This window comes from Uncinocarpus reesii, genomic scaffold, assembly GCF_000003515.1.
Source record: "Uncinocarpus reesii 1704 scaffold_5 genomic scaffold, whole genome shotgun sequence".
Lineage (NCBI taxonomy): Eukaryota > Fungi > Ascomycota > Eurotiomycetes > Onygenales > Onygenaceae > Uncinocarpus > Uncinocarpus reesii.
The window spans coordinates 781,562-807,321 of record NW_003052496.1 but is presented as its reverse complement, the minus strand read 5'-3'; the positions used below and the strand labels follow the sequence as shown (position 1 = coordinate 807,321).

General features: G+C 50.5%; 7 protein-coding genes across 7 annotated transcripts; 4 read left to right on the top strand and 3 right to left on the bottom strand.

Moving 5' to 3' along the window:
- Window positions 1-737: 737 nt before the first annotated feature.
- On the bottom strand, window positions 738-2,200 carry UREG_07285 (uncharacterized protein; the record flags this gene model as incomplete). The annotated part of the gene is made up of 3 exons (XM_002582466.1): window positions 738-1,724; window positions 1,789-2,000; window positions 2,062-2,200. The coding sequence occupies 3 exons, from the start codon at window positions 2,198-2,200 to the stop codon at window positions 738-740; spliced, it is 1,338 nt and encodes a 445-aa protein (XP_002582512.1).
- Window positions 2,201-9,632: 7,432 nt separating this feature from the next.
- UREG_07284 (uncharacterized protein) lies at window positions 9,633-11,168 on the top strand (the record flags this gene model as incomplete). Its single annotated transcript, XM_002582465.1, has 2 exons — window positions 9,633-10,005; window positions 10,090-11,168. 2 exons carry the CDS (start codon window positions 9,633-9,635, stop codon window positions 11,166-11,168), a joined length of 1,452 nt encoding a protein of 483 aa, XP_002582511.1.
- A 1,715-nt stretch (window positions 11,169-12,883) lies between these two features.
- Window positions 12,884-14,377, top strand: UREG_07283 (uncharacterized protein; the record flags this gene model as incomplete). Its single annotated transcript, XM_002582464.1, has 2 exons — window positions 12,884-13,264; window positions 13,331-14,377. The coding sequence occupies 2 exons, from the start codon at window positions 12,884-12,886 to the stop codon at window positions 14,375-14,377; spliced, it is 1,428 nt and encodes a 475-aa protein (XP_002582510.1).
- Window positions 14,378-15,322: 945 nt separating this feature from the next.
- Window positions 15,323-16,192, top strand: UREG_07282 (uncharacterized protein; the record flags this gene model as incomplete). The annotated part of the gene is made up of 1 exon (XM_002582463.1): window positions 15,323-16,192. The coding sequence occupies one exon, from the start codon at window positions 15,323-15,325 to the stop codon at window positions 16,190-16,192; it is 870 nt and encodes a 289-aa protein (XP_002582509.1).
- A 666-nt stretch (window positions 16,193-16,858) lies between these two features.
- UREG_07281 (uncharacterized protein) lies at window positions 16,859-19,133 on the bottom strand (the record flags this gene model as incomplete). Its single annotated transcript, XM_002582462.1, has 3 exons — window positions 16,859-18,760; window positions 18,816-19,010; window positions 19,074-19,133. The coding sequence occupies 3 exons, from the start codon at window positions 19,131-19,133 to the stop codon at window positions 16,859-16,861; spliced, it is 2,157 nt and encodes a 718-aa protein (XP_002582508.1).
- A 2,096-nt stretch (window positions 19,134-21,229) lies between these two features.
- UREG_07280 (uncharacterized protein) lies at window positions 21,230-22,077 on the top strand (the record flags this gene model as incomplete). Its single annotated transcript, XM_002582461.1, has 2 exons — window positions 21,230-21,897; window positions 21,978-22,077. 2 exons carry the CDS (start codon window positions 21,230-21,232, stop codon window positions 22,075-22,077), a joined length of 768 nt encoding a protein of 255 aa, XP_002582507.1.
- Window positions 22,078-23,532: 1,455 nt separating this feature from the next.
- On the bottom strand, window positions 23,533-25,613 carry UREG_07279 (uncharacterized protein; the record flags this gene model as incomplete). Its single annotated transcript, XM_002582460.1, has 2 exons — window positions 23,533-24,509; window positions 24,560-25,613. The coding sequence occupies 2 exons, from the start codon at window positions 25,611-25,613 to the stop codon at window positions 23,533-23,535; spliced, it is 2,031 nt and encodes a 676-aa protein (XP_002582506.1).
- Window positions 25,614-25,760: the final 147 nt, after the last annotated feature.

Here is a 25,760-nt window from a genome sequence, read left to right as displayed (position 1 = left end):
CAATACATTATAAGAACATTGTTCCGATTTTTCTTATCGGTAAATTGTCATGTCCCAACTACCAACGTGTGTGATGTAACCCCCCTGGCGCCCAAGGCGATGAATTGCGGGAGTTGGAGAGCGAGCCAGAGACTGAAACAATTGCCTTATCCCCTTTAGCGATTATTTTTCCGGTTAAACCTTCCCTGGATGACAAGACCTGCTGCTGTTGCATGTACACCTACTCTGATTAAGCCTGTGTCCTGGTTGGATTTCTCCAACTTGCTATTGTGCCGCTGTCTGGCAATGTTAGCTCCTTATGTTTCTGATAGAGTCATAGTTATATCACTTTGATTCGAAATTTGCACTTGAAATCAGAAGTTTATTTACCGCCTCCTTTTTCTTGCTAACAGGATGTAACAAAGAGTTGGACATAGTGTAAGAGACTATTTTTCGTGTTGAGCAGACCATGGGTATCATAAACATCAGAAACTGCCATGCTAATCAATACTGGAAATCAAAAGACTTTCAGCGCGATAGCCTTGAGAAGAAGGAACATTGAACAAAGGAAATATCACAGAAACAAATGCACAATTCCCCATATTCCACATAAAAACAACCCCCCACGCCGCCATCTTGAACCCAACCAGAACCCAAACCAGACCGAGAAATGCTCGAGGAGCCACAACTCCTTATCCTGTGCATCTGAAAAGATGTTTCGTGGGACCTGCGATTGATGATTTTGATCGATTGCCTTTTTAGAGCAACCAACCAATTATCCCGCCTAGTCCAATCAGAGCCCCCGCCATGAACGAGAATATCGTGGTCCCAGGGGTCGGCGACGGGAGTAATTGGTTTGCGCTGTTCTTGTGCGACGCTGCTGACGTCGCTCCAGTTCCTGCTTGGGTGGCTTTTGAGCCGGTGGTGGTGGTCGCAACCATTTGACCAAGAGTTGGCAATGGAGCACTAGGATCAACTTCCCATCCGGATGTTGACGCCGGACAGCGCGGAGCAGTAACGGAGGATGCTTGATTCGAATAGTCGGATAAAGCTACACCAGTCGGTGTTAATGTGGCCCAGCGGGATTTCAAATTAGTAAAATCAGGTGTGATCGGACTTGGTTTGCCCTGGCGATAATAACCATCCATGATGACCGTGCGGGTTTCATCCTTTTCCGCGTCCTCTTTGGAAGCTTTGCCGTACGTTATCAAGCCGTAGTCGTTAAGTTCTTGAATCCATTCGTAGACGATTGCGCCGGACCATGTTCCGTTCATCTCAGAACCGTAGATCGCAGTCAAGTCCTGAAAGTCTCTTGGACGGTTCGTGTTACACCCAGTTTCAGAGAAGAGAATTGGCACAGGGAACCCTTCTGCCTGGTCCTGGAGGTTTGAATAGCCCGAGCGTGTAAAGGAAGAATCGCCGCACCATTCGTACGCGTTAAGTGCAAAGAAGTCGAGGGTCTCTGCGACATTTGAACGGCAGACAAGGTAGTTCTGTAGCATTGGTCGTAACTCCGCGATATCTGCTGCGGAATAACCTACTGGAATCTTTCTGTAATTTTGCGAGTCACGATAAGCCTTAATGTCTCGAGCTGCCGAGAGGATATAAGGAGCCGCATGTGAGCCATTCTTCGTGGTCAAGACTTCGTTGCCGACGAATACAGCAGCCGTGTTATCAAACTTTTGGAACTCATCCAGATTCCGCTTGAACGCGTCCAATTGTGTCTTATTCCAGGTCGGGTTGCCCTATAAGAAAAGTCTCTGTGAGCCCGAAGGTCCTTACACGTCCCGGTGCGATACACTCTCTTACCTGCTCAATCTGGGTTGGGAAATCGTCCAAATCCACAAACAGGTAGATTCCCGCGTCCGCAAACGCTTTCATACAGCCAGTATGGTCGCCGTCAGGGTCGACATGGTAGACTCGAATGGCATTGGCGCCTACTTCTTTCATCAAATTGGCATCAAGGCGGCATTGCGTGGTGTTGATGAGAGGGTCATGAGGAGTGAGCTGATAGGCAATGCCTGTGGTTCCAGGAGCAGCAGTTAGCAATAGCATAGGCCATTGTTTATACATGCAACTCACCTTTGACAAAGAACTGGTCTCCTTCTTCATTGAAAAACTTTGAGCCAACTGCTGAGATTTTTGAAATGGCGCAGGCACTGTGCGGCTGGAGGAGGACTGCAGTGAGAGCTGCTAGGGCAGAAAATGACAAAATCCTCATCTTAACAAGAGAGACCTCCCATAACAATCTAAACTCAAAGGCTTTCAGAGCACAATCTGCAAGAAAGAGTGAAGAATTGAAGCTGTAGAAACAGAAGCGAACTGAGGGAGTGAAGCCTGTCGTGTCGTTACGCGCAACCCACGGAGCTCAAGGTTTGCGACAGAAACACCGTTGCGACCAACAACGAGGGAAGGCTCTTGACAAGCTCTTGAATGAATGGAAGATTTAAGACGAACAAGAGAGCACAGCAGGCGGAGTGTAACCAGCAATCGTCCTGTTGCTGGACAAGCCTGTGTTTCTCTTCAGGGGACAAAACACGTCGTCCGCAGTTCCAACTTTCCATCATCTTTAGCCCCAGCGACCTCACCAGCCGACGATGAGGGGCCCAAAAGCGCCATCTTCTGTCCCTAGACCCCGGCGTGTATCTATTTTAAGGAGAGAAAATGCTCGATATATTACTTTTTGCAATGGTTTTTGAACTCGATCTTGGTAAATCCTCGTCCCTCCATTGCTATATGCCGAGCTAACTAAACCCAGTGATGATGAAAACAGCGCCTTGGCCCAAGGCAAGATCCCGGAATCTGCGGCAGGGTTTCTGCCAACTCTTTCGCTGCTGATGCTCTGACGGAAGACGAAGCCGATGAAGTGTGGACGGGCAAGAAACACAGGCTGCCATATCAGACAGCAGCCAGGACGGACGTTTGAGCAGGTGTTTGCCAAGTATCGCGGAAGTATCTGCCTTTTGACACTTTCTGGAACGGCAGAGCGGTCTACAGCAGCTTTAGCATTGTCGGATGCTGCAGGCCTTCGTTGACGGTTTTCGGCAGGTTGAAGTGTTACAAGCAGTTATTTGAATATGAATCAATGGGATTGACTACTGACGATTAAGTGACATGCAACCAAGAGAAAGCGAGTACTCTTTTCCTCGTTCCGAACGAATAGAGCATGAAAAAAGAGTCTCGCTCCCCTATTTGTGCTACCTGCACCATTGAACAGTGCGGAATATACCGATTCCATCCAGGTTTATGAAGGAGCTGTGCCCTATCCTTCAGCCATTGCCGACTTGCAATTCGCTCCGGCGAGCGCCTACCGAAGTATAGCTACTTCTTCGTTTAATTCCTTGCTGCCGTCTATTTTACTATCACGGCCTAGAGCACCTTTCATCTTTCGCTTTCAGACGCCGAAACTAGACTCTGGGACTAGCAATCTACCTCGAGGATTCCTTTGCGCTGGTAAAGATCTATATCATTTTGGGCATGGCTCCGTATTTTGATATCCGGTATACCCCGTCTTAGGTTTATTTCGCTCACTCTGTTAAACAATGACTGTCTGGTTAATCCACTCCCAAAAAATGTTTTCCGGCTTGTTTTCAACTCATCTTTGGCTTTTCAACGGAGATACCACCACTCAGTCATAGGCAGGTACCGTGGCTATCAAACGCATTATTAGGAATAGAGTCAACCGAGATGGAAAGAAAAACGCTTGTTAGCCCCTCAAAGTGGAATCCCAGCTTCTCGGCAACGAAGCTGATATGGAAAGCAACAAAATTCCAAGAGATGAGACAGGGCTGGAAAATAGACAGGCAATCTGTGTATGCCTGGGGAACCACAGCACGACCGGTAGAGCCTGCTAGCAAGGGTAGATCCTGCATATCGCACCAATATGCAGTTTCTTAGTCCGAAAGAGACACATTCTGGGGCGAGCAAAATTTGACGAGGGATTGAAAGTCTGCTTCTTTACTGGAAAAGGCATCCGCCAGCTCAGCCAACAATGCTTGATTTGTCCTCCGCTTGCATTTTGTAGGTAGGTAATCGGCTGACGTGCCCAGGAGCGACGCTTGGTCGAAGCCCTCGTCTCGCTTTCGGAGCCTTCAGATTCGCGAAGAGCAGGCCGAATTATTATCAAAGCAAAAAACCCTTTCAAAAGTCCGCAGCTTCGAGGGCAGCTAGAAGCAGGTCCATGGTCATAGCGGCGGCTGGCGTAGTTGGACCGGCCTTTCTTCGCTGGTAATCCGAGTCCTTCCTCAACCCAATGGTGCATTTTCTGCAAAATACGTATCTCCGTGAACGTTCTCGTTTTGGTTCCGCGAGTTTCAAGGTATCTCCACTTTGTCTCTCCCCGAAACAATTCTATTCACAGCTTTTCAATGAATATCAGTGCCGAGCATCCTATGCGGTTGGCGAGTGTCACAGTCCCTTTCTTTTCGAAACATGATTCGAACTCTGCGGCTCCACGGCCGTGCCTGAAGCGGGAAAAGGTAAATAAAAATGATGCAGCTCATTGGGTGCTCAGATTCTGACAAGACAGGGCCGTTGAAAACACAGCACACTGTCCCACCATGATGGGCTGTCTAGAAGTCTGGTCGACCATTGCAATACCATCCGGGCTTCTGCAAGTCGCCCATCTTGGATGTAACACAGCAGAAAGCTGGACTATTACGTGCAGTCAAGGGTCCTCAGTATAACTATTGTAAAGCCGAGGCTGACAAGAAGGGAGAATCGAATGCCAAATTTCCGAGCACAGGAGACATTCCACCACAACATTGTAGGAGGAAACGACGGGAAACCCGTTGGCCGCCATTCGAGGGGGGTCGAAGCCGGAAGCGGTGAAATGAACAGGAAGATGAGACTGGCGCTCAGGCCCTTCGCGAAGGGCCGCAGTCACATCAAATAAATCTCTCAAGTACCGGAGGAGAAGGGATGTTTGAGAAACTGGACGGACTTTGAGTGGTTATGAGCCATTCCATGTCATTGCTTGATGGCGTTTTTAACCCTTGCTTCGGTGCCAGGTGAGTGGGATCGTTGGCTTTAATGCGAGAAGGAGAGGCGCTATCGCTTGGATGCATTCAAGAGAGCTCGAGGACCTCTCCGTCGTGCCACATCCTGCTTTTCTTTCACACATTGACGGCGTGATAGGCTGGTCCCGATCGTGTCTGCAAGGACATCAGCTTCTCGCGAAGCCAACTTTTATCACAAGATGAACTCGCAGTGGCGGTGACGAGCAAGAATTGACCGTCAGAAATGATTTGATATATCGTCTATGGCTAACGATCGTGCCGGCAGCTTCTCAGCATCCACACGAGTCAGATAAATTGGATGACTGTTTGCAAGTTCAATTGGGCCAGACGATCCGTCCGTGCTCCTGACTTTGGATTTCTGATAACGCGGCCTCGAAGTCAATGAGTCAATCTCTTTCATGTCATTGGACGCCAGGCAGGGCCAGGCAGGCGGATTTGGGAGGCCGCTACGCAATGTCGGGAAAGCCAGCCGTGTTTGACAGATGAGGCGTCGAATGTTTCTTGCAGCCTGCAGGTCGCCCCGGAGCGAATACGAAAGGGAGGATCCCTCTGCTCAGTTCTTTTCTTTTTTTTTCCTTATTTCGGGATCGCACCCATTAACTTTCAAGAAGATTTGTACTATGTTACAGGGATTTTTAGACATGTAACGAGTTCGTGAGCGGGCGTCCGGAGTATGAGAAGAGAGATCATCTGGATTCCACGGCGGCATCAAAGGATCTTGAACACCGACGGAGCCGATTGATGCAATGCGGGCAAATACGACCCCCCAAAAGCAATCAGTGACGAATTGACGCGGGTAAGAATAACGGCGGGCGCACGATTCACGGATTACGATGATAATACTCCGTATTTGAGCATGCATGCAATCCCCCTTTACCTCATTAGAGCAGCCAGGGAGCGAAAAATACAGGGGAAGAGAAGCTCTATTCCAAAAGACTGAGCATCCGATACTAGCTGAAATCTAGCAATCGAAAAGACAGAGAAGAAACCATATTGATGATTTTTACCGGCTTCTTTTCCTCAAGAGCAGTCAGTCTCTCTTTAGTTATTTGGCAAGGAAAACATGAAAAAAGCTCAGCGCGGTGATGACCTATATTTCTGGGCCCGAGGCCGAAAACGAACTAAATTCGGCGAGAGATGGCGTGTTTCTTCCCGTAGATATCGATTTGATAAGCACCAAGTCGCCGTGGCGCCTAAGAATATGAACCATCTTAGGGCGTGGAAATGGACGGTTATCCAGCGACATCAAGCTGCTAATCAAGGGAAATTGAACCCAAGCTGGCCGCTCTATCCTTCCACATAAGCACAGTTCATTTAAGGGGCTGCACTTTCTCTTATGCCTTCATCCTCTGCATGCTCTTCTCCTCTTGTTCTTCCTTCGTCTCCCAGAAAGACCGGGAGTCTGCTCATTCTCATCTCTCGGGGGTCTTCCCCCCATGTTTCCTCGAAAAACCTTTGGGTTGTTCCTTTGGCTCTGACTGAAAAGAAAATATTGATATGGAAGAAAGAGGATCTACTGTCGTCAGCTTTCATAAATAGACGGAGACGGAGGATCAATCTCCTGCGTGAAACTGTTGGAATCAACAAACATCATATTCTTCAACTATTCATTAAGCAAATCCGAAGGGTTAAAGATTCTCCCGACTACCTTCATGAAGTATCCTCCAATTAGCACCCACACATTTCTGATCCTCTATCATGAAAAAAAGGCCACTCTTTTGCACTCAAAAGGCCATCTATATCAGCTTCTTAACTGACGCTCTGTACTCCATGTTTGGTAATGTTACATATATACAGAGTGCATAGTTAGTCAAATGGCTCAACGCCTTTGTGCACAAAGTCTGAAACACGTAAAGGACGAATTGCGTGGTCCGATCCAAAATTCCCCCAATGTCCCTCCGTCTCATCTCTGTTGGGGGGGGGAAAGAAAGCCTAGATTAACGTGGCTAAGCGTCAAACAACTTGAGCTTGATAGGCAGCCAACAAGAAAGAGGGTTTGTTCTTTTATCCACGGTTCCTTGAAACCCTTTTGGGCACGAGCCTTCATGGAGACCGAACGGGCGAAAAAGTCCGTTACCGAAACGGAATTCGAGAAGTAATCGCCACCACAAGCGGAGACAGGATCCACAGGCCCTCGTTGGTGCGGCTCCTGGGCCTAAAAAAACGTGGGTGAGGACTGATGAATCATCGATGATCTGCTGGTCGGATTTGGTTTTCTGGAGTCTCAGGATTGTTCGAGACTTTGTTTTTGGGATGGAGCGGTTCGTGAGCCGTGCAAGGCTTGCCGGTGGGATTCATTGTCCGTTGGGATATGTGTGATTGCCGGATGGATGGAAGGCCTTGCAGCTGTTTGGCTGAAGCCTGAGAGAGCTTCCGAGATTGACTCCTGCAGGATTAGTTATTGGATTAGTATCCGTCGAGAGGGATTTCGTTCTTGAAGAAGTTGGATTTGCCTCCTGTTGCGTGGACATGTACCGCTCCTCTAGTTGGAGGCTACCATTGAGATGTAACTAATACTCTGTACTCCGTACTCTGTACACGTTCTTGCAACGATCCCTGGACTTTGACCTTGAAATGGTTGGGTGGTCAAACAAAACAATGGTTCGGCTCTCCTCCTTTTCGGACCCTGCCCCGGGGCTGGAACGTTGTTAATCTTTAAGCTCGGTCAGGAGATCGACTGGTTCATCCTTGGGATGAGTGGAGAGAGTTTGACCCACTGGCCTTGTGAGATTATCTCTCGATCCATGGGAGAAGCGCCTCTCAAACATCAGGTTTATACTCCGTGCTGATAACGGGGATTTCGAGGGAAACCCGTGGCCGACAACTTGTTGGGGGAGGCGGCAGGTATTCCGTACTCTCGAAACCAGCATTCTGATAGGGAAAGTCATGTGGATGGTCCTCGCGAGCATGTCACCCGAAATAGCCGTTCAGTTCAGCCTCTCGCCGTCGCAGGAGGGAAGGGTTAGTTACATATGGACGGGTGAGCATTCAGCCTCGGCGACAGCCACTCAGCACGACAAAGCGTTGGCGGGAATATTTTTGTATCAGGAGGCAGTTATCTGGACGAAACACCTTGACTATATCGTAAAATGCGTTTGCGAGAGCTGGGGTATAGTATGATCACCATGGCAGGTCACGGGCGCACGAAAGTACCTGGGCGTCCTCATGAGGCAACGAGGACACAGAACCTCAGAAACGCAGATAGGCAAAGCCGGAGTTACTCAAGGCTGCGCCTCGGGAACGATCATGTCGCTCGAGAACGTAAAAGTAGGCGGTGGAGCGGCTGCGATGGGCAAGCGTCCCGAGATCAAGAGGAGACGAGCCTGCACGTCGTTCGTCCGCCAGCCAGGGTAAGGTAGTCAACTATTGTGTGCATTATCAGGGGCCAATTCGCCTTCAACTCTGGTCGTCGATCGAGTTGCTTGCTGGGCGTGTGATTGCAAGCGCAGCTCCCTCTGGGTTGGTCTAGACCACTCTCGCCTGGGAACCCTGGACCACAAATCAATGAACCATCGCCGGTTGGGCCAGAATTGGGTTCTTCATCGATTCTGCCTCGATGCTCTGGTTCAAGTTGTGACGGCCTCTTTGTTCCTCCGTTTCTTCGCTTGCCCATCGACGATTAACTAGTTTGTTAGTCGGATCTTCAAGCCCACAGTCTTTCTTCCTCCCGTCAAGACCCTCTTCTTCACAAACTCCACCAGCTAACTAACGAGCACATCGCTTCTCCCCCCCCAAGCCCCAGGCCCTGCCGCTTACTCACCCCTCTCCGCGTCCTGCTGCTGCATCGTCGCTCCGGCTATTCGCTGCCTCATCCATCGACCTCTGCACCACTCGAGCTGCTGGTCAAAGTCTTCCGACGTCGACTTCTCGTGCGTTCGTCCGTCAGACAACCACTTCATCTCCGCCCTTGCTCGACCTCCACCCCCTCTGCCCCTTTCCTAGTGTGGATATCATCGGCGGTGGAATTGATAGTGGGCATCTCGCTGCCCTTTTGGGATTCGAATCGTCGCCGGTCTGCCTTTCTCCTCTGATATAGGCTATCGGTCCAGCAAGGCTCTTGCTCAACCCGACACGGGATTGCAAAGTAAACCACGTTGTTGGTCGATTGACTGCGCATCAAGGCTGTCTGGCCTGGCGAGAGAGTTGGGAGTTGTGTGAATGTACCGGCACAAGGATGAGAATCTCCTCGCTTCATCTGCAGCGGCCGCAGAATCGTATATCGAAACGGACCTGACCTCCTGTCGTCGGAGCAGGCTCTGCTCTCCACGCTGGGCTTCCGAATCGGCTGATACTCTGAGCAAAACGGGCCGTCGAAGTGTTTCCTGTGAGCTGCATCCTAGCAGCAAAGCCTTTGCTACAATGTCAGATAGGAACAGCTTGCTCTACCGGGACCAGCGGTTCCACAGCCAGTCGCACCCGACCTTGCCTTCATCAAAGACGAAGCGCAGTGCCTCGAACACCTCTCTGCGCTCAGAACCATCTTCATCCTCACGCCTATCGCCAAAGCTGCACCCCCAGCTACAGCTCTTGTCGTTTGAGTCACTGGGAATAGCAAACCCATCACCTGGCCTGATGTCCTCCCGGCGATCTAATGACGGAACATTCTATCCTTCCGTGCTAGGGGGTTCTTCCACCATGGCATCTCCATTGTCCTCTTCCTCTGTCCGATTGAAACCTGAAAATCCTTACAGCTCACCTCTGCCCCTCACGCCTCCAGAAACTGAAGACAACATTCTCTGGAACCCAGAGTCACAGCTTCCTCTCCACCAGTTGTCATCGCATGATAGCAACCCCCTAACTACTATGCACAATTCCACCTCTTGCACAGAAGATTTATCAGCCAAAGAGAGTTCTGAATCAGACTCTGCGCCTGAGAAAAGCCAGCAGCAAGCTGCTTTCGCTGTGCAGGGTGCCCAGAGTGTTACAAGCTTGATGCGTGTCACAAACCAAAATCAATATCCTGAGGATAGCTCAGACGGGTGGCTACAGGATGCCATTTTACCCCTAGGTCAGTTAAATCAATAGGTCTGCCTTGTGATGTTGGGCGGGCTACTATTATTTACCCTTGAACCGTACTGAGTTTTTCCCATAGTATCATCGCTCCCGCTCCCCAAGTCGCCGGGCGAATCTGTAAAGCTGGTTTCACAAACGCTTCCGTGTCCACCATCGGATTCATCGGCGCCGGCGCTGCCGCAATGCGCTTTTACACCTATCGTCAAAGCTATCCAAAACCGATTTCAACAAGACGATTCTCCTTACATCAATATCGTTCATGCCGTACCACCAATGTTCAGTCTCAGCAGCCTGCCAACATCGCCTCCCAGCACCCCCCATCTGCTCTTCGGTGGAGATGATTACTTCAGCAACACGATATTCTCAAGCGCAGTAGCCGTCCCATCGTATCCCCACTCTGATCCGGGAGCATTTCAAGCTTCGGCAGGGCACCATATATCTACCCCGATTGTCCCTCCTTTCAGTGTGCATGTAGCTATCGTCGAAAGATACCTCCCGCCCTCCTCGCCCCAGGAGTATCGATCGTTGTTTTTGAATGAGGGGCCCTCGATGCTACGTGATCGGCTATTTGAACTCTCTCCGGGTGGTGGAAGTTTGATGTTCATCTATCCCACCAAAAAGGGAGCTGATACGTTCATAGATAACTATCTGAGCCCCATCCTTGCCCCTCACCTCCGCCAATTGGCCGTTATCAATGGCATCTCGTCGGATGTGGGTAACGCGCTGGGCCGTCTCCCAGCTATCGCGTACATGGATGATTTTGAAGGGATGAGGGCGCGTGTCCTGGCGTTGTGCGATGCAATCAGCTCTAAAAACCATACATCATCAAATCTCGCTTGCCGAAAAACAAACTTCACTATGACCTACGCAGGAAAGTCGAACGTCCCGCTTGACCGTAAGCTCTGGACCGAATGGTATATCCAGCAAGAAACACCGCGAGCCAGGGAAATACTGAACCACTACTGGCGCAAGGGTCACCGTCTTCCGGACAATGCTATGACCAACGCGTCGCAGAGACATCCTACTACTCATGAGGTCACAGGTGCGTCTCTGTTGCGCGAAATCATTAATGGAGTTCGCCACCGGCCGTACCCTGATGGGTTCGAGCCGGATTGCGGACTGGAGTTGGGCGTGTTTGTGATCCGCAGATCGATTTAAGCATTGGCAGGAGGAGTACGACAGGGCAACGATTGGCTTTTTATTTTTGATGGTTTTTGACACTCGTGGATAAACAAAAGAAAGAGGCGTGAAAATATACTGGGATATATTTGACGTCTCCATTTCCTTTTTCCTTTTTTTCGGTCTTCAAATTCGATATCGACGCAAGCGATGATGCCAGGGAACGCAATTCGTATGGGCATAATTTTGTTTTTCATCTTGTTTGTTGCTTTGAACAATACCCCATTTCTCCCTTGCTCCTTCACCAGCGAGTCGCAAGACTGTTGATGGATTCGCTTTTTTTCCGTCTCTGTTCTGCGGAATCGAAGCTGGCTTTTATGTTCTCTTTTCTACCTAATTTCTTTTAGCACAGTAGCAACGAGTGAGGATAGCTCCTTCTTTTCCAAAACGCTTTTCCTCAAGGAGTGCTCTCGTTAGATAGGCCATCAATCAACGCTGAATAGTCGGATAGGGGAAAGATTTCATTGTTCAATCACGTTCATGCTGTGCCTTTTTTCGCTTCATCTATTGATATCTGTTTTCAATTTCATTGTTGCCCGAGGGCCACCTCTGAAGCTTGCCTTCCTCTCGTTCCAGCCACATTGTTTTGATGTGATTCGGAGGGAGTGAGTACATGATAATAGTTACATAATTCCATAGTTGTACCAATACAAGCACCCACGGCAATCAATCCCAAGACCAGAACCGACCATCCAGCTCCGCCACACCCTCACCTAGCACCGCTATTGACGTGTTCAATCCCATTGAAGCCGCTTCTCATCCCATTTTGATGCCAAGACCGCATACCCACGTGATCACACACGGCCTTTCTGCCGCCCTCCTCCGCCCTGGTGCCCTTACATCACGCTTCGCCCGCCAAAACTCCGAATCCTTCAAGCAGAAGCAAAGTGCCAGAAAGTCGCTGCAATCGCTGGAGAATGCCTGTTTACTTTTATACGCTTTCCTCATCACTTGCTCCCTGCTGTGGTATACTGTTATAACCACCCCCGCCATCAGTAGAACCCCTTTTAATTCTACATCCTCGCTTCCTCGTCCCTGATCTGCGCTCTGTTGCTTTCAGACGAACCCCGACAGAAAAAACTCCAGCGGCTGTGGGCCTGGCTTTGCCTTGAGTCGCCTACGGCTATCTAACCCCTATCGTCGAATAGCTATAGATCTCCTACTGCTTGTTGAACGAAGTTTTGCGCCCTAACTACCGTTTCGGCGACCTTTCTCCTGTTCCTCACCGCTGCGAACCGAACCGCCTTGAGCAGGGTGCCCTGCGAGCATCAGACAATCAGGGCACATCGGATACTTCCTCAGCTTATATCCGCATCTTCCCGGAGAGTGAATATATACTGGTAACCATCACACCATAGAGGATCCTCGAAAGGCATAGTCTTCCCCCTGGAAAAGATTTCTGCATTGTGACCGTGGTCGGTAAAAAGGTATGTTGTTTGGTCGGTTCCTCCCGCCAGTGACCACAAGCTCCGTTATGCTTCAAGTCAATAGTGACGCATCAATGACGCTGACCCGCTAGAGCTTCTAGTCATTGCCAACTGAATCATCCTTCCATACTCCTTGTCGAATCGCTTCTCCCCCTTCATCTCCTAAGCGCTGCGAGAAGCCTTCTCTGTGGCCCGTTCCCAACCTCCTGTTATCAGCGACGACGTATCCCACTTCCCACGACGGCCGCTCTGGCTCACTCTCACATCATGGCGACGACAAACCTGACCCCCCGTTCACCGACACCCCAGCAACATGCTCCACCCTTATCGAAACGAGACAAAAGACGCACGGCAATCCACGATCGACTCAACGACATCCGGGAAGCTTTTACAAATAACCGCGACTACCACTTTCGTCAGCATGTTCACGAGCTCCAGAATGAGATGGCGCTTATTGCTAATGCTGAAGTTTATGATGAATGGCCCATGAGTGACGCACCTGAAGACGTCGCGAAACAACTGAAGCAGCTCGCCGCAAGCGGGCATACTGTTTCTGAAACACCTGTTAATGGAAAGTGGTTTTCGAAATTTGTTGATGAGATAAATCGGAGCAAAGAAGAGAGGGATGTGGAATTGACTGTCATCATGGTACGTCAAATTTGCGCATTTACTGGTTGACTGGAGTAACGACGGCCGTTTGCTAATGTGAATTAGAATCGTCATCGTGACAATCTCAATAGGCTATCCCAGGACCGCGAGTTCCGACACCGGTTCGCCATCGAAGAATGTGTCAAGCTCACGGAAACGATCCGAGAGCGGCTGAGCCTGTCAATCTCGCAACGAAAGAACCGTTTAATGCGCGAGAAGGAACAGCTCGACGTTGCGGATACCAATGCCCTCCTCCTTCATCCAAATCAGTTCAGTATCACCAATCCCGCGAGCCCGGGAGGGATACAGAGCAATAGGAAAACCAGACACACTCGACATAGGGTCGATGTTGACGACATGGGCAACGCTATCATTGCGGAGACAGCCATTAAGAGGAAACGGAAAGCTCCGGTGGATGACGACTTTGGATCACCGAACCTTGAAGGGCTTTCCACTCCTGCGGAACGCGCCAAGGCCCGATTGAATCAGCAGCAAAACGCGCCGGCATACAATATTCTCTCTTTGTTCACAGAAAAAGAGCTTGCGATGCATAGTAACCAAGCGCACGTGGCGGCGCTGCATTTCTTGTCGTCCTCGAAACGCGCCAAACGGGCCGCTAGCACACAAGGTGCAGGCGACGAAGGGGGAGCATCTGGTGACACGAGCGGACAGGAGGATGGCAGCGCTGCTCCAGAAATGGAACGCACCGCTAGCCAAAATGTGCACGCGACTCGATCAACCCGCCACAACGGCACTGCTGGTCTCAATCTTCTTGGCGAACTCACCGACAAGAACGCAAACCGACCCAACCTGCCCTATTTCATCCTAGGCAACTATCACCAGCGACCCAACGGCTCCGGCACAGCACCGGCTCCACCGTCACTGATGCCCGAAGAGATCGAAGACGATCTCGCGCGTATCGAGAAGCTGAAAAAGACCAAGCCCCGTGGCTGGATGGATACGCGCCTTGTCAACCACCTGCTTGAGACGCTTGTGCCCCCAGAGTCCGATGACATGACAGTTAGCTGCACGCGATTCAGCACTTTGCACCCAGACTTTCCTCAGGATATGGATGTGCATCTGGTTCGGGCCTATCCTCGGAAGGACGACTAGATGACCAGGCAAGACTTGCGGATATATTTGTTTTTGATCTTAGCAGGTAACAGCATCGTGGAGTCGGGGGGATCGGGGAGTTGAACCAGGGCATTTAGACATGTGCTGTGATTTAGGTGGGTGGGTTAAAAATATTGTTGTTTATTCTTGACTTTTTTGGTGTTTCAGGCGTGCAGCGGAGAAGCTCCTCCTGCAACCCCCTTTTTGGATCCCTTGGGGTATCATGATTGTTTCTCTCCTTTGCATCATATTCCCAGCTGGTTCATGCTCTGGGCAGCTCGCCAGCATGGTTGGCGGGAGTTTGTTTCTGTGAACATAGCAGGTTTGGTTCTTCGATTGATACGGCTGGTTCCTTTGTGCTATCAGTAATCTTCAGGTATCTAACAATGATAGTGTTGGGAATTGTACAGCTTCATTCTCTATGATGTCTCCTCTTTCTTGTTCGACCTGAATTCCCTCATTTTTGCCGTCGAAGCCGATTGGACAAAAGCAGCACGGGTTTCTGACTCAGCAGCCAAAGCAGCGGAAATGGTTCCGGATACAGTTTAGCGCCATTCCTTTTGGATTATTAATCTCAGCCAATCAGAATCGAGAGACATGGCACCATATGACGTCATGCCGAACATTACTAATCAGATATTTTATTCCGCGAAATTCGATTTCAGCAGCCAAAAAAGACAGCAAAACACTGGGTTGAGATCTCGGCAGTTATTTGGATTCCAAATCCTCGCTGGATAAGCGGCATTGGCAATGGTTCAGCTGCGTCAGAAAGGGGTGACATCGTCCCTCAAGGGTGGGGGAGGTGGCCTGGATAAATAGCTGTGATGCCGGCCTCGGTTGACATCTAATTGTCCCCAAACTACAGCACATCAAGAGTTTTATATCCAGGCCATCCCTTCCGCAGAAAAGTTGCCTCCAGTTGCACATTGATAAATTATTACAGCCATGTCTACGACCGCCACTCTCGCCAGCTCGACTCCGGCGCAAGACGATCCCAGCTTCATCCCCCGCGGCCCCGTCGACGCCTCCATCGTCTTCTACCACCCTCCCCCCGACGGCTCCAAACCATTCTACTACGTCGAAACGCCGCCGCCAGGCGAGCCGCAGCAAAACTACTCCGAAGCCCCCCACTCCGTCTCCCTCACCGACATCCGCAACCACGAATCCGACTTCACCCTTGACAAAGACGCCTTCCAGACCCTGCAGCACCTCCCCCCCTCCCGCGCCGACCCTTCCTTCACCGACGACGCCAACATCAAAGCCGTCTACTACCCAGAAGTCGAAGACCTCATCCTCACCCACGTCCCCGGCGCCCAACGCGTCTTCATCTTCGACCACACCGTCCGCCGCAACAAACCCGCCGCCCACCGCACCCCCGTCACCCGCGCCCACGTCGACCAGACCCCTGCCAGCGCCGAGGCGCGCGTGCGCCTCCACCTCCCCGACGAAGCCGACACCCTCCTCCGCTCGCGCTATCGCATCATCAACGTCTGGCGTCCGCTCAACGGGCCCGTGCAGGAAATGCCGTTGGCGTTTGCGTCCGCGACCTCGGTGGAGCAAGGGGACTTGGTGCCCGTGGAGCATCGGTATCCGGACCGCACGGGCGAGACGGCCGCGGTGAGGTTTAATCCGGGGCAGAAGTGGTATTATTGGTCGGGCATGGGGGAGGGGGAGAGGTTGTTGTTGAAGTGTTCGGATTCGGGGGAGGGGGTGGTGGGGAGGAGGGTGCCGCATACGGCGTTTGTGGATCCGAGGACGCCGGTGGGTGCGAGGGGTAGGGAGAGTATTGAGGTGCGGTGTTTGGTTTTTGGATAGGGGGTTTTTTTGGTTAAGGTTGGTCTGACGTTTATGAGCGTGCTGGATGAGGTAAAGCAGATGTCTCTGCCCTCTGGCTTTGTAGGCTATGCATGTTGAGGCAGCGACAGTGTTGCTGCTATTTAAGAGACATCGCTATCGTTGGCTGTTGGTCGCTCCAACGTTGATTACGGGCCTTCCCAGAGCTCTTGGTACACTTTATATATACCCATACTAAATCGGTGTTTTGATCTCAGGGGAGATCAAACGGATTTTGAATATTTACATAATTATGATTGGCCTATTCTAAAGCTGAAAATAGTGTCATACATATTCAAATATTACAAAGATCCAAGAACATGATACTCGAAGCCTATGTGACGTTCAGCACAGCCGAATTGAAGTATATGAATTAGTTGATTAAGTATGTAGGTTAACGTTATATCCGAAACATCAGAACACATAATAATTACACTCTATGTGAGATGCAAACCGCAGCACCCATAACCGTCAACCGTGATGAAATGAAAAAAAAAAAGGAAAATAGTGTGTTTGACACATCAACCTGCAAAGAGAGGTCCATTTTGTTCTCAACCAAAGGGAGTCGGAGAGAGTAAGACAATAAACAGTAAACAGTGAATATGCATAAGAGAAATAGGAACCCAACATCAACTAGGGATCTTATTATTACATCAACTGAAAGGCAATAAAACCAGCAGCTGCAGCTGCAGCACTGAATAAGAGTCTACCTGAAACAGGGACAGCGGCAGCAGCGCCAGTGAAAAGTTCAGTGCCTGTGGGCGTGGGGCCAGCAGGACCGGTAGCTGGAACAGTAAGGAGCGTCGAGGCACCTACACCAGCATCGCCGGAGGGAGTGGCAATCGCAGGAGCAGGACCAGGGACAAGGTCAACAGTTGGGTTGGCCGAGGGGCCGTTGGTGGTGAAGGCAACCTGGGGAACGGTGATTTGGGTGGTGAGGGTAGACACTTGAGCATCAGGTAGAGTGACAACCTCGGAAACAACGATTGTCGTGCATGGAACCGTCTGGGTAACAGTAACGCCAGCTGGGGCTGTTGCAGTTGGTGGTGGGCCGATAGGGATACGAGTAGGAATCTGTGTGATGATTCCGGGGTTCTTGGGAATGTAGGCAGCACAGATACCAGTGAAGAACGAAATAGCGGTTCGGACTTCCTCATCTGAAGCGCCCCAGGCTTCGATACATTTGACGATCGCAGAGGTAAACTCAGAGGATGGACAGAAGCAGCTGGCGTCACTGTTGGAGTTGCAGTTGGGCAGCAAATCCAACCATGTGTTCAAGCACTTGGGGACAACCTCAGGGCATGGGGAGGTTGGCACTGGTCCTGCTGGAGAAGTGGTCTCGACACCTGGACCATTTGGTTTCGACTCAGTGGGCGAGGCACCATCCGTATTGCTGGGTTGTCCTGGAACGACAGGTGTAGACTCGCCTGGCGAAGAGCCACCGGTGGTGTTTGGTTCTCCTGGAACAACTGGCGTGGATTCGCCAGGTGAAGAGCCTTCGGTAGTGCTTGGTTGTCCTGGAACGACTGGTGTAGACTCGCCTGGTGTCGAGCTGCCGGTATTGCTTGGTTGCCCTGGAACAGCTGGCGTGGATTCGCCAGGTGAAGAACCTTCGGTGGTACTTGGCTGCCCTGGAACGTTCGTTTCGGAACCGCTTGGATTGAGAGTAACCTGAGAAGAGGGTTCACCTGAGTTACCTGGGGTAGGAGTTGGGCCCGATGGCAGAGTCGGGGTGATTGTGACCGGGCATAGCGTGGTAGAAACAGCGATCGTAGAGGTGACAATGACAGTCGAGCCTGAGCTGGCTGGGCAGTCCGTAACTTCGGGAGCGCAGTCTGTGATGGTGACGATAGTAGTAGTGAATATAGTTGAGGTTGACAGCGAGACGGTGGGAGTGACGGCCGGGGTAGTGGTGCCTGGGACGATAACGGTTGTGCTATCTCCTGGACCAACAATCGTTGTACTTCCGCCAGGCACAGTAACAGTTGAGGATTCACCTGGAACGACAACTGTAGTGCTTTCGCCGGGAATGGTCGTAGCTGTGGTTTCGCCTGGAAGGGTTGTGGTAGTGATTTCGCCTGGAAGAGTAACAGTAGTGCTTTCACCAGGGAGAACAACGGTTGTGGTTGTGCCTGGGAGGGTGATGGTGGTGCTGTCGCCTTGGTTGGTGGTGGTGGTGGTGGCATCAACGGTCCTAGTCGAGGCTGGCAAGGAGGGGATTACAGTTCTCGTGAACTGAGGAGGGCCGCACTTGAAGATTATCTTGTGGATGGCGAACTTGCATTTCGCCTTGGCAACAAAGCTGGGGATAAAGAAGGAAACAGAGGTGGCTCCTCCACACTGAGTGTTCTTGATGATGGAACCTCCAGGAGAGCAAGGATGGATTTCTTTGCAGATCTTTCCATCGGGCATGTTATATTCGAAGGCAACGTCGATATCAATATCAACAGTGATGTGGAACGTATCGATCGAGAATCCCTTCTTCTGCCTAGAAATGATCTTCGGAGAGAGTGATTTGGACTTGTCCAAAATCCCTTCGATGCATTTATCCTATCAAAGTTGTTAAAAAGAGGTTGGGAAACCAATGGGAAAGGACTCTTCATACCTGGAATTTGCCAGTCCATTTCTTGAAATCTAGGAGGTTCTTGCAAGTGAAGCCGGAGAAGTTGAAGTCATCGAAAAGGCCGATGATGCCAACACTGATGCCACCCCAATCGTAGCCTTTCTCCTGGCCAGGCGTACACACATTGTCACACCTAGAAGGAATTTTGAAGAAGGGAAGTTTTCCAATGCCCCAGAACTAATCCTTCCGGTCAGCCATGTCGTTGAACTCTTCGTATTAGAGGATATTCAGGATACATACAGTAGCGCTTGCTTGATGGATAATGATCCAGAGCACGGCTGCGCTCTGGTAGAACTTCATGTTGAAACGAGGGAAAGCCGCGAGGAGCTAAAAGATTACTCAAGGGCTGATGGGATCAGACTCGCTGATCTTGGGAAGGAGTGGATAGAGATATTTGTTGCCACAGGCAATTAGATATATAGGTGATTAACGAGTGAAGGCTGAGTTGACAAACCAGAAACAAAACTATAGCGAAAAGAAATGATGGACAGAAAGGAGAAAAGCAGCCTGGCAACTGCAACAATAACGAATTGACAATTGAATTGAAACCTGCAAGAGGGGAGCTCCAGATTGATTAATATATAGTCCGGACTTTCACCCTGCAGCAAGAGACAAAACAAAGAAGCGAGAACCCCTGGCGCTAGAGCGCAGCGAATTGGAGATTGACTTTCCGATTGCTGGCCAAAAATTTTGCCCCCAGGCTGGAAGGGCAACTATGCATGTTCTGTTGACGATGGCCTCCCCGGAGAGCGGCTTCAGCATGGTGGCGAGTTTGAAAGTACGACATCTCACCAGTCCAGAACCGGGATTCGAAAGCCGAAACTTCAGTTCAGGCTAAAATGGGAGAGAGCTTGCATCTGATGCTAAACTTGCTCACTTGGCTAGTCAGGAACCGAAAACACCGGGTAGCCAATGGTTGACATCGGGCACGATCACGAGCGCGCGCTGGTGCGAGTTCAAACGCTATGACTTGATAGTTCGAAAGGTGGGCAAAAGAGCATGAAACGACTAGGTTTCTCTGTTCAAGTCCCGACATTGGCTCAAGTTGTGTATCTGGAGGTTAGCGCCGTGTCCACCACTCTTGTAGTTGAAACCACAACAGGTCGGACGGCTATTTTTAAGAAGCCCCTGCATGACCTGCTTCCAGAGCTCTCAGCGAACCGCCCAGCATCGGTGGATTCCCACGAATCAGAACCCCGGAAGCGAGGGAGCAAATGGAGAAATGTCGACAAACTTTCCACAGATCAGCTTCACTGTGAGCCATTATGATGCACGGAAAAGCTTTTCTATTTTTTATTTTTCTCTTTGCCCCAGGGACCCATCTGGCAGACTATCAACACTCGAAAACTCCGAGGCACGCTGGATCAAGGGGCCAGCAGCGAGACCAATCGCTGGCGAGGCTGCAGTGAACAGGGCGTCTTGGCTGGGGCTAAAGGGCCAAGCGAGGATGTTTAAAACGTGGCAGTGGGCTCGCCAGCGGGGAAGTGAGACGATCTGACACCAGCGGTGGCCTGTGGATGCCGCTAGAGGGCACAATCGCGTCGATTCCGCTGTTGCAGATGGTGCTTGTGAAGTTGTTGTCGTCGAATGTTGGTGTTGACGAGAGCGCGAGGATGTTGAAGCCGGTTTGAATGGCGGGTGGCTTATGTAAGACCGGCACCAGGCCCAAAATAGCAGCTGGGATCAAGAGTGACCTGGGCGGAACCTGGTTTGCTGCCTGGCTAACCGCCCGAGCGGATGTATCCTTGATGTCATCCTCGATCGCCCATCAGTCAGCCAGACGACGTCTCCTGTTAACCGCCGATATCAAGCAAATCGCACTCACTGTTGCTGCCCTGTCGTGGTTACACCCACGAGACAAGATCTCGCGATCTGCGTCTTGTGCAGATACTGTTAGCGCCAACTCCACATTGTTAACGAGTTAGTGAGCTGGGCTTTGCGAACCTCGCGCCCAGGTATCAGCCCTCGCAACCGCAGTCCACCGGCCAAAAGGCAATTCTGCTCGCGAGGTCTCACTTTGAAACTACTCGCTCTAGCTCAGTTTGATCGCAAGGGCTCTACTGTCAAAGGATTTGCGTTCGCGCCGCCGCGACCCAGCCCAGTTCTCGAGGAAACCTGGCTGGTGAGGCTGCCATTGGCTTCGGAGTTATTCTCTTTTCAAGGTAGACTCATGCATCCCCATTGGCACGTTCCGCTTTTGCCCTGCTATTTTGGCGAACTTGCATTGCGTTCGGCAAGCATACATCCCAATTCTTGATAAGACTGGTCGGGCTGATGTCGCCTCTCATGCAGCCAGTCAGTGCCTGGACGGTATCTCGAGTCCCATGTACACACGCTTGCCCCTGGCCGGCCCGAGTCACCAAGTGCAGCATCCTACGGAATAGCTACCATCGAGAATGGACTCGCCCCTATCCCCAGCTTCCTCCACCGCCGCGACAACCCCTCTAGCTGTCACAGCTTTTCCCCCTTCGGAGAATCCTCTCAAGCAACCCAGCTCCTCAGCGAGCACTCCACTCTTCCACCACAGTCATGGACTATCACCATTAGGGCCAGAATCCCCGGACGCCCAGATAGCCACGCCCACACAACCGCCGCCACCACCATCACTTCCCTCCCTACCGCTCCCATTCACCACCATCCCCTCATCCAACCCGTCATCCACACCCCCTATCCCCGAACCCTCTCGATCCGCCAAACCGCACCGCCACTGCCTCACCCGCGACCAACGCCGCGATATTCTTCTTATGCGCAGTCTCGGACACACCTACCACCAGATCTGCAAACACCTCAACCTCCCCTTCGGCGCCGTGCAGTACACCTGCCAAAAGCGCTCTGCGTCTCCCAAGCGCCGCCCAGGGAGAGCCAGACGGCTCACGGACGAGAAACTAGAGGAGATTGAGGCCTTTATAACCTCCTCGATACAGAATCGTCAGATGACGTATCAGGAGGTGGTGGAGGTCTTGCGGTTGGATGTGAAGGAGGACACGTTGACACAGGCCCTGAGAAAGCGGGGTTTGGTGAGGCAGATGGCCTTTTTGAGATCACCTCTTGCTGTTGGGAATGTGTAAGTCCAATTTGTCTTTCTAACAACCATCCATGTTGTACAGAGAGGTATTTTCTGACTAAACTGGTTCCGAGATATAGCACTGCAAAACCAGTCAGGACCTACTTAACCTGCAGGAAAAATGAGGAGATAGATTCTCCCATGGTCGTTGAAGTCATCAAGCGCAAAACTACTTCATGATAGGCTGTTCTCATCCTCTTTGTCCAAACATACTTTTGAGCTCGCTTGAACAAAGGCCCATGTGTTGACTAACGGGAAAACCTTCTTTTCCCCTCAATAGTCCCAGGAACCGGATGTTCGAAACAATAACCGGCATGGACTAAACAACCTCCTGGAGATTTTAGATCCAAAATGCATAGGGAGTTTCTATTATGGACCCTTTTCCATGGTATTAGCCCTTTTTTTTTGCGTGACAATAGCAAAAGGGCCTGGGGTTCATCCCCAGCTCCTACTTGCTAAAGTGATCATATGATGGCCCCAAGGTGGGCCTGGGCCAAACCGGGCATTGCATATATATTATGACATGGTTACTGGCTTTGTTTTCTCCCTACTTCTATATTCTCTTTTTCTTTCTTTGTTGGTATGATTATTAGTACTACTCTTGCAGTTTATACTGGCTCCTTGCCATTCACTGTTCTATACCCAATATGTGCAAGTAAATATTTGTACAGTCTCTACATCCATTCAAACTTGTAATGGTATGCAAATGATTCTGCAATTTGACCCTACAGAGCGGATTTGATGGCTCACTAAAAATGATGCAGTAGGACAAGGATGTACAACTGAGTGAAAAATAAAACTCTTTGCATTTGATATTCATAAGTCAATAGTCATTACTACACTTACAGCTCGAGTTCATCGACTCGAGAAATTATCTCCCTTTTTTTTTGCTTTTGCTCCATTCACGCCTGTAAAACAACAGGAAAGCGATAGCGAACATTCGATTCGATACAATAAACCCCACACTCACCCGCAAACTCAACAGCAGATAACAATATAATAACCCGAAGCTGATGCATAGTAGCCCATGTGGCGAGGCCAGTGCGCATTTCGGCCAGGGGTTTCAAATTGGCGGGAGGGTAATTTATGCGTGAAAATCGTCTTCTGTACCTGCTGGCAGGGTTGAGAGGGGGTAAGAAAGCATTGCGTAAACAAGCGAGTATTTAAAAACAAGCAAAAATGCAAAACCAAACAAGCATTAAATAATAAAAAGGAGCCATAAATCATGCATATGAACATAGAGAACTCATTCATAAGACACACACGCACACAGAAACAAATGTCTGGTTTATTTGCAAATGTGCCTAGGCATAATCCAACAAAGGAATTTTGTGCATCTGGCGTGTAATGAATTTCACAAGACATATTTCAATCTTTTTGATATCATAGCGCAGACTCAGACATAAGATGAAGGTCGAGCAAGATACACAGACATAGACCAAGCCCGATCACGATCCCAATATTTTTGGTTTCTGCTGGCGATTATTGCTCAATTGTAGATTGATTGGTCTGGCTGATCAGAGGCTGCTAACGCGATGGTGTGACAGAAAACGGTCAGGTAGAAACAGAGCTTATTTTCCATTGGCGCTGCCTTATAATATGAGGGTGTATTGAGGCCAAACAGCAAGCATTTGTTTACGCTGCAGTTGTATTTCTCCGATGCGAATCAAGCAGTTTTCTTCGAACGGCCTCACCGCCTAGATAATTGCTAGCTTTGCGCTTGCGTGGTGGAGTTCGAGTATCAGCCAATTTCGAGCGTCTGAAAGCGCTTGCGAGACGAGAAGGTGAATTCGCGGGCATGAATTCCCGGTGATGCGGTAAACGAATTAGCGTTTGATACCGCGTGTGGTTTCGACGGAACGCCGTAACAATTCCGCGATCGAGATGGTTCAAAAGACGTTCGGCGCTATTGGGCTGTGAGATTTCGGCAATACGTTGCGGAGTCGGGGTTAGATCGACATTGACTGATGAAGCAGCGAGAGGAGACGCTAATTCCTCCACATCATCCATTGCCTTGTCCTCTTCACCGTCGGAAGAGCCGTTGCCAAAGTCAATAAAGTCATCAACGTTAAGAGCTGCTTCACTGTCCTCGTCTTCATCGTCATCCTCGAAAGCATCGAGAATATATTTTTCATTCGGGTAGAACGCTTCGGGAGGACCAGTCACTTGGCCTCCGCAATCGTTCCCGACGACGGCGGTGATCATAAGATTTGCGGCGGAGCTCAACATGGGGCTAAGGACCTGGCGGCTAGGGGATACTAGGGCATCAGTATCACTGTCGTCGGCAGCGTTTGTCGCCCCAGGACTGTTTGCAGCAGTATTTGCTAAGCTATTGGCTGCCGATTCAAGCCAATCGTGTCGATAAGAAGCGTATGGGGGGATCACAATCAGTTGCTTGCCATTGGGAGCCACAACAGCTACAGGTTTATGCGGATCGGCTATGAATGTGCCTCGAAGTGGACCGCGCCTACGCGTCGGTCGTGATTGCTGATCTCTCTCTTCATCATCAGGCGACAAAGATGCACTAGAGTCACGACGAAGGATGGACCTTGGGTGAGTTATTGTAGCAGGTGGAGGATAGTCCTCTTCATCCGTAGTTTCCCCGCCATCAGCTTCAAATGAGTCAGTAAATTGTTCATTTGAGTAGGCCCAGGCCACTTACACTCATAGCCACTGGAGCAGCCAACTTCACTGTCAGATTCCACGTGGTAGATATTGCTCGGAAGCTCGTAGAAATCGTTGGTTGCAAAGAGATCATGCGGGTTTCGAGGGCGTTTGGGCGTATCCCCGTCATTTTCAATCATGCGCCTTAGGTCAGGATCAAGACTGTCCTGTTGTAGGAAATCAGAAAGCAATTCATCATCAGTTGTCCTATCCGAGTCTGATGAATCGTCCTCGGATTCTGCAAAATGGACTCTCCTAGGCACCGGCGTCTCGACGGGCTCGTTTGTCAAGTTCACGTCGATGACAACTTCGGTTGCCGCAGATTGTAAAAGAATCTGTTCATCATCAAAGAATGAACCAGCAGAGTATAGAGGTCGACTTTCCAAGTCATCGAAACCACTCCACTCGTCTCCAAGGCCCCGAGCTCCAGAAGCGACGCCAACGCAGTCCCGTTCATACTCGTCTAGTATCAATTCCTCTTCGAGCTTCTCAACTTCTAGGTCATCGTCGTCAGATACATCATCCACCCCCTCGTATTCTGCATCAGAATCCTCCGAGGCAACCGAGCCATCAGCACTGGCGGAGCTGACGGAAGACACGGAGCTTATCATGCCAGCAGAATACTCATCTTCGCTAGCATTGTTGTTATCACCATAGCCACTCTCCTCGAGCTTGACTTTCTTCCCTCTTTTAGAATATGACGGGCCGAGTTTGAGCCCCGCCTTACGGTTTATTCCTTTACCACCATAAGACGGGGCCAAAACAGCGGGCTCATCTTCTTCAGCGTCATCCTCATCGTTGGCGTCGTCACTCTCTTCGTCATCGAGGTCGGCGTCGGTGGAGGAAGCGTCACCCGAACCCGATGCCAGCCTCTTTCTTTTTGTATTATCAGTGTTATTCAAATCCTTCAACAATGGCGCGTTGCGTTGGCGTTGTTGCTTTTGCTTTTTGTTCGGGGAAGAGGTGGGTGTGTCATGAAGGATGGAAGACCCGGGGCAGCTACCGTTATCACCGCCGGTGGACCGGGGTCTCCCGGATGGAGACTGGAGCATTGCTTGGGCCTCGGATTGTTTGCTGTGCCAAACCCATGGCAGTCTTTAAAGGGTGTTGGAGGCGAGGGCGGAGAAAAAACGCGGTCGTCATACGGGCTAAACATTAAGTGAACGGGGGAGCGAATCAGAAGCTATCAAATGGGTAAG